The sequence below is a fragment of the Ochlerotatus camptorhynchus genome, unplaced genomic scaffold (genome assembly GCF_037179485.1).
Source record: "Ochlerotatus camptorhynchus isolate MF236.1 unplaced genomic scaffold, CSIRO-AGI_Acam_v1.1 ptg000056l, whole genome shotgun sequence".
Lineage (NCBI taxonomy): Eukaryota > Metazoa > Arthropoda > Insecta > Diptera > Culicidae > Ochlerotatus > Ochlerotatus camptorhynchus.
Genome location: NW_027040546.1, coordinates 3,629,637 through 3,637,791, shown reverse-complemented (window position 1 = coordinate 3,637,791; position 8,155 = coordinate 3,629,637). Strand labels below are relative to the sequence as shown.

General features: G+C 44.9%; 2 protein-coding genes across 2 annotated transcripts; one reads left to right on the top strand and one right to left on the bottom strand.

The window, feature by feature from the left end:
- Nucleotides 1–813: 813 nt before the first annotated feature.
- Nucleotides 814–2,010, bottom strand: LOC135717467 (uncharacterized). The gene is made up of 3 exons (XM_065239556.1): nt 1,928–2,010; nt 1,289–1,769; nt 814–1,161 (listed from the first exon to the last, which is right to left on the bottom strand). The coding sequence occupies exons 1-3, from the start codon at nt 2,008–2,010 to the stop codon at nt 814–816; spliced, it is 912 nt and encodes a 303-aa protein (XP_065095628.1).
- Nucleotides 2,011–7,209: 5,199 nt separating this feature from the next.
- Nucleotides 7,210–7,875, top strand: LOC135717466 (uncharacterized). The gene is made up of 2 exons (XM_065239554.1): nt 7,210–7,286; nt 7,335–7,875. Exons 1-2 carry the CDS (start codon nt 7,210–7,212, stop codon nt 7,873–7,875), a joined length of 618 nt encoding a protein of 205 aa, XP_065095626.1.
- Nucleotides 7,876–8,155: the final 280 nt, after the last annotated feature.

Genomic DNA, 8,155 nt, shown 5'->3' with positions numbered 1-8,155 from the left:
TGAAATAAGTCGTATATAAGTTTCCAAGACAACTTTATAACAAGGGTGCTACTAGGGCTAGAACCGCACAACCGTTCATACTGGCGAAATCGCTCTCATGAGACAACGAAACCCCACCCAAGCTCCTCCCCTGATCCTATCCTTCGAAAATGTACCCCTCTAACCTCGGGTAAGCCGCGAGTAGTCCACCCAACTCCTACTAGACATAGAATTAAGTGAATGTTGTTGCAAATAATGAACAATGACTTATCGGCTCCGTTAAGCTTACGCGATTGAGTCTTCTAGATAAACGAACTAGATAAAAAAGAAACTGTAAATAAGTTAGGAGAACAGACTGCGGGATTATAAGGGATGTTGTCAGTACTTCTATAATGTTTCGGAAACTTCAAAGAAGCTTCGAGAACTTCAAAATGGATCCATCAGCATCAGGGAAACAGCAGGAACTTTTAAGAAGTTCTAGAAAAATTCCAGAAGCCCAGTAGCGGTAGTTGAGCCATGTAGTCGAGCCATCGTTTCTTAATGGGCGTTGGGAGTTCTTGATCCCAACCCCAAATCAATCCATCGTTGGTCTTTAGAGTCCACAAAGCTTGCATAAACAGCTTCGCTGTTGTGATGACGGGTCCCACCAGGCCAAGTGGGTCAAAAAGGCGAGCTATTTGGGAAAGAGCAATGCGTTTGGTAAGTGGGATGTCATCGGTCGTTGGTGTATCGATCTTGTATCGGAGTCAGTCGTTGGTTCCCAGTGCAATCCTAAACTGGTCACGATCCAGATCCACGGACGTCTTTAGGGCACGGTTGTCTTGCGAACATCTTCTAGAACGGCTTCTTCGTTTCAAACCCATTTCCGCAGTTCAAACCCTCCCTTCCGAGAAGAGATTCCAGCTGCTTTCGTAGTGTGATAGCTTCTTCTACTGTGTCCGCTTCGGAAAATGAATCGTCCACGTAGAAATCTTTCTTGAGAATACCGGCAGCTTCTGGAAAATCGTGCTGCTCGTCGTCCGCCAGCTGCTGGAGCACGCGTGTGGCAAGAAACGGCGCGCTGGTGGTACCGTAAGTAACGGTTTTTAATTCATATGTCTGCAGAGGGGATTCAGGCGATGGACTCCATACGAGGTGCTTTAGCTTGTTGCTGCGTTGGTCCGTTAAGATCTGTCGGTACATCTGTTTCACAACGGCGTTGAGCAGAATAGGGCGGATTCTGGATCGCATTGTTATCGATCGTAGTTCTTCTTGCACTATGGGTCCGACCATTCGATGTGCGACAAGACGCGTCGAAAACCACGCGTACCTTAGTGGTCGTACTGTCTGCTCGTATTACGGCATGATGAGGCAAATGGTAGGAAGGATGTTGCGATTGGTAGTCTGGTACCACCTCCATATAGCCTAGCTGAAAGTACTCGTCCACGAACGCTCGGTACTGGTTGCCTAGTTCGTCGTTCTTAGCGAGCTGACCTCGTGGTAGACGAAAGCGACGAATAGCTGTGCGACGATTGTCACCGAGATTGGAGTGAACATCTTCCTTTATGGGTAGAGATACGGCATAGCGACCTTCGGGAGTTCTAGAGACTGTCCGGCGAAAGTGCTCTTCGCAAGATCGGTGACTGTTAGCGATGACGGGATTTGTCGAACGGGTATCGGTTGTCTTGCCAGATACAACCCAGACTAGTACAGAATTGACTAGATTCGGTAGAGACTCACCAAGCTCAATCCGACCGGACACTTTGAAGAGGTCAAAGAAGATTTCTGCCCCCAATACTAGTTGGACGGGTCTGGATCGTAGAACGACGGGACTGCAAGCTGAATTCTCGGGGGAATTTCTCAGGAAGAGGTGTCTACAGATACTGACGGGAGGATCAAGAATTCCACAGTGGTAGAATAATCACAAGTACGTGAACGAATAGTAGATTGGAGTTTGTGACGAGCATACGTTGAAGATTGTCCGATACCAGCGATCGGAAAGAGGATCTTGGTGCGTTTGGCCTTCATCTGCTGGGCGAGAGATTCAGTCATAAAGCAGCACTCACTTCCCGAATCGAAGAGTGCTCTGGCAGGATGCTTTTCTCCTTCAATGTAGAAGACGAACAGCTTACGGGTTCAGTAGCGGCTGAGGCGGAGCTTCTCGGTTGTTCTTCGCCTACAGGGACAGAAGAAACTTTCGGTTGAGCGGCGTCGGCAGTCCTGGAGTTCACAGCAACTGGAGCGTCGGTGGGGCAGAGTTGAGTATGGTGGCGATTTCTACACTTGCGGCAAGTACTGGATGAGAGGCAGTCCCGTGCTTGGTGGCCCTTTTGTAAACAATTGCGGCATAGTTGGGGGCGACGGACATCCCTTTGCTTATCTTCTACTGAAATTTTCGAGAAAACTGCGCATTGATACAAAGGATGATGATCGGAACAGACGAGACACTTGCGATAGTTCTGCTGGCTGTCTCCACGGCTGGTGACGGGACGCTGAACAGGCTTCTTTGTGTAAGTTGACGGAGGAGGTTCAGTTGTCTTGTTGATTGACTGTAGAACCGTGACTCTTCGTTGAATGAAAGCCGTTAGGTTGGTGAAGGATTTGTAAATCTCCTCTAACCTCAAGACGACCACGAGTATTTGATTCAATCCTTGTAATTCTAGATTTAAGATTAGGATTAAGTATGTATAACGAAAATGATAACTTGGCTCTGTAAAGTTTATTCGATTGAGCCTGTACAAATAAATCAAATCATAAAAAAAAGTCGGTGAAGGTGATCTGATTCTTCGTCGATGAGTATTCTTCTCTGTCACGTCGAGTGGTGTTGCCGAGCCTTATGCTGAGCATTCGTATCAGAAGTATGTCCCAGAATTCGGTCCCAACTGTTTCCGTATTCCCACATTCGCTTCGAACTTCTCAACGAGTGAGTGCAACTCCGTCGCTGATTCCCTTTTCAGCGAGGGAAACTCAAAGAGCGAGTCTACGTACGACTGTTTCAGTCTTACAGAGTTCTGATAATGTTCTGTCAACAATTGTCAGCGCTAATCGTGATGGTTTATATCAGCTTGAGGGCATCTCCGGATAAGGAAGACCGCAAGTAATAGAACTTTTGTATATTGGAGAGTTCGTGAGATGAGTGAGACAAATAGGCCGTGGAAGTTCAACCAGCTATCTAGTTGACCAGAGAAAACAGGTAGCTTCACGTCAGGTAGTCGAACGCAAGACGGTTGTAGAGGTGCTTGCGCATTTCAACGAGGGTTAGGTGACTGTATCATAGCAGGTGATTTATTGACCGAAAGTAAGAACCCCTTCACACGGTAGTAGGTTGACTCAAAATCTGTACGGACTTTCAGGTACTGGAAGAAGAGAACGGATCTGTAAAGCGGAAGACCACGTAGCTCGAAAGGGCGGGGGTATTGGATTTGGAAGGGTAATTACCTTGTAAAGGCAATTTGAATGCCTTGTATGAATGTTCTAGAACAGCTAACTTCCTTGACACGTGGCGGGCGTCGATACAGCGGGTCCAATGAAGATTCTGGGCTGGCGGACAAGCGGAGTTCACGTTTATCCGGCTCGAAGGACCAATGCCGATAACCACCGCAGATGGAGATAAATATTTCGGAGGATCTTCACTGGTTTAACCCACAGGTAAGTTCTTTACAAGTGAGTACCACGCACTAATCAGGTTCTTACGCCACTAACTTTATTTTTTTTTTTAATTCACCGTTCAACTTATTTTAATTAACTATAAAAGTAATTAACTTCACTTAATTTTACTTCAAATCCACATTGTACCAAATAAAATTCTCACTGTCCAATTTGTCTCGTCTCAACCACTCGGCACTGATGATAAGGGCTCCGCCTATAGGATGCTAGAACAACCAAAGAGATTTATTTATGCTGCGGCGGTCCCTTTTATAGCTGTCAGTTAACGGAATAAAGAGAAGGAACAGTAGGAACTGCACAAACGTCAATAAACGCACAGTTCTGCTGCAGGTCGATTCCATAATCGATGAACGGGGGAGTAGTAGTTTGATGGCGAGATTGATGATCGATGAGGCCCACTGACGTATAGGTGTCTCTACTCGCATATGCAAACAATTAAAATTGAATAACCCGAGGTCCAAGCATTAATATTTGAAGCCCTTAATTGAAAAAAAAAAACGATTGAAAAGCTTCACCGACAAAACCGCAGACTTGAATGAGGGGAAAATCTAGCGACGGATTTTATTTTTCCTAAATCCTCCAAAGCAAACACGCTTCTCGTTGCGACAACAAACACGTCGCACCGAAGAATGATTTTCCCATAGGTGTGAAAACTCACAACTCAAACAGCTGCGCTTTGGGAAGTACCTTTCAGCCACGCACAACGAGTTTGAAAGGAAATGCACTATTCATCCGTTTGGAGTGAACACTTCCAGCGCACTCCAGTGGAGAACTGTGTTAATCTCTGCACCGTCCGGACTGCTACCGCCGTGAGCCACACAAGCACATCTAGTCATCCCAAACAGCCTTTGGGCGGTGATTCCTACACTGCAAATGGAAAACTAACCAACCAAAAGAGAGGGCGCTTTGTAGGGCGACCACATTGCTGATTCTGGTTGTGCAAAACTTTTCCGGGCAAAACTTTCACATTCCTTCGCTAGTAGCGACTTAACGAACCCTGAAAGTGCCAACCCGGGTAGAGGTGTATGGGAAAATCAAATCAAAATAATAAAAAAATTGCTACCATATCTTATTGAGTTATTTGTATGTTATTCAATAAATCTTCATAATAACATACTGACAACATATTCTGGTATAATAACAGAATCTGCTATTCTTAAGATATTTTTAAACTTAAAACATATAATGTAAACTCGAGCAGAGAATGAAAGCAAAGTGAAAACAAAATTTGATACACAGCAAAAAAAAATGTAATATCGATCAACGTAATTCAAGCTGATGTATGAAATAATGATGTAATAGCAAAAAGCAGTTACAATTTTACATCAATGGATGTAATTTTGTTCGCAAAATCGATGTACATCGTACAATGTGATATTACACAACCGAGGGATTGACCTGGTTGCAGCAGTTTCGATGTAATATTCAACAACTTTTTTTGCTGTGTATAAGCATTCTTCATAATATGTTTTGACAACCGTGTGGTCGAGCTAACAGTAATCATAACAACATTGAGATCTAAATGGTATATGAAGCATATTAAATAGATAAAAAATCTAGCTTTCTTAATAACAAATCCACGTGTGTGTTTTTATATTGGTATTATCGTTAATAATAAATAATATAAGTAATCAATATGTTATTATTACTATGGCAGAAAAACAAAAAAAAAACATTTTTTTTATTAAGGCTTATTGCCACGGCTCCGCAAAGCTACAGTAAATGAGCCTGGAAAAATAAACGCATTATAAAAAAGGCTCATTGTCTGTAGCAGCTAAAAGCAGCCGAGGGACTAATATTCTTTACATTTAGGGGGATTGAGTAATTCATTTTTCTTCCCGTGGTTTTTCTTCTTCTGTTAAATCACTTTTCACTAATGTTAAATCACCATGATGAAACATAATATGATGTTTTTGGTAGCGAGCCCATTCAGCACCGCATTTTCGCCCGTTCAGGCGAAATAATATACCGGTTAAACTGGTAACCTTATGTCTTCGGTGGCTCGTATTCGGGTTTTTTCGTCATCATCATCATTTCCTCACATCATCATTTGTTTAGGTCATCAGTCAGTATCAGTAGCTCGATGTAAACGAACCTAAATTCATAAAGTTAAGATTTTCTGTGGTGAAATAAAAGGTGTGGAAGAACTCTTGTTCTTTAATTTTGTGCAACCGAAAATTGCAAGTGTGTGTATCGCTCTGGTTTTCAACACGTCTTGTCAGTGACATTCGAAGTACTGACATCTTTGCTCTTCTAAAGTGCATCTTATGCACTTTCTTCCCTGTGTGAACACTGGGACCATGCTGTGGCCACAATTCGCAAAGTGAGACACACCGTAGGAGTAAGTTTTGAATTTTTTTTTTGGTGTCGTGACCAGGATAAACGGCCAGGACCGCCATTATTCCAGTCCGGAACAATGGAAGACGTGCTGAACGCGCAATTGCTGTTCGAAGGTAAAGCACCTGCTAGCGGTCGATTGTTTCGAGTATTTCTGATTTGTATTTGATACAAGACTCGCTCAATCGGATTCCAGGTAATTACCCGTCCGATTCTTCCCACGCATCTCTCAGGCACGCTTTAGATCTTCGTTTCGTTCCGTTCAAGCACCTGTGTGGAAGGTTCGAGAACGCGATTGCCGCCATCCTTGATTGGGCCATCGGGCGCCATCTTCGAGCTGTTCGTTGTGTGGATCACAATACAGGTCCGCTACTGTTCTTCGACGGACAATTGAGGCTTTCTTCTGGAGCATTCTTTAGCACAATTTTTGCATCGCTACGCACGTGCATCTAGCATACAGTTGCGCATTCATCGCATCGATTTTCATCTCGGCGGCTGCTTCGTCGAATACCTGAAGATTTTGATTAAATCAAGGCACGCTAAGCCTTGGTCTAGGTGAGTACCTTTCCAAGCAAATATCTCTCTCTCTCTCTCTTTCTCTCTCTCTCCGGGTCTACCGTGGTCATTTTTTTGACAGTGCTCGTCATTCTTGGCTACATCCCGTTGGAGTTGGATTCGTCGCTGCACTATGGAAGAACCCAGCCCAAGTAACATTGCAAGTTTTATGGAGGTTTTTAAGGATGCTACAAGTCTAAATTATGGTCTACAAAACCCTTATAAAACCGAAATTGTTACTTGGGAAGAGCAACAACCAAGCGCTGCTTTCACGGAAGGCGTCTTCCCGCTGTTCTGGGTCGGGCAGAGGCATTTCTTGAGGCCTACGATGCTGCGAGGGACGCATGGCAGGTTCAGATTCGGCTGGACCACATAGAAAACAGGACGTGCAGACGGAGCTGGAGTCCATCGAGCTCGACGAAAAAGGTAAGCGAATGCATGATGAGGTACGTACTGAGGCTGTTTGCTATACAAGCCGATCTAACATCTAAACTTCCTGTTCTTTCTAAAGACGCTCAAATCCCTCAAGCTATTGGCCATAATTCCGCTTTCTCTGGGTTGAAGCTGCCGACAATTTTGCTCCCCGAGCTCCCCTATATGAAGTGGTTGGGTTTCCATGACACGTTCTTGGCTTTAATTCACGCAAATCCCAACGTGCCAGAAATTCAGAAGTTTCATTACTTGAAAGCCACAATGAAAGGGAAGCTGCACAGCGAATTGAAACGATCGCAATCAGTGCAGCGAACTACAACTTGGCTTGGGATACTTTGGTAAAGCGCTATGCGAACGATTATCTTTCGAAGAAGCGACATTTGCAGGCTCTTTTCATCGACACTGCACGCCTTGGTGGACGAGTTCGAACGCCACACGAAGACCTTGAGGCAGATGGGTGAACCTACAGGACAGTGGAGCAGCATTCTTGAGCATCTACTCTGTACTCGGCTACATGACGAAACTCTCAAGGCGTGGGAGGTGCACGCATCGACCGTGGAGAATCCGGACTATCCGTGCCTCATCGAATTTCTGCAGCGACGAGTACGTGTGCTGGAATCCATTTCAGTCAACAACCATGCTCCTCCATCCGTTCCAAGTTCGTCGCATCATGGGGCAACACGGCAGCAGCAGTTTCGGCTTACTTCGTGTGCTTCTACTACCAAAGCGGGACTCAAATGTCCAGTATGCTCGCAAGAGCATAACATCAACAGGTGCCAAATGTTCCTTGGCCTATCGGTGGCACAACGTCAGCAACTTGCTATGAAGAAGCGACTATGCCACAACTGTTTGAAAGGAGAACACATAGCGAAGAATTGTTCCTCCGACTTCAACTGCAAACATTGCAATCTTGCATGCCGGTACTAGCGATGGAACCCACGAAGCCACTACTGACGCACCCGTCCCGAGTACATATGCTGTGGTACTGGCTCACCAAAATCGTCCAACTTCTTCCATGGGGAATCCCATACAATCTGCGGTCGCAGCTATCGAAAATGTTCCAGATTCGCATATTCATCTTGGTGAACATCGTCCACTGCTTGTGAAAAGCGTCTTCGGATGGGTGGTAACCGGTTCTGCACTAACACAGCCCAATCAATCGCCCACTCCATATTCTCTCTCGTACAGTATGCTGAACGTCTCGATG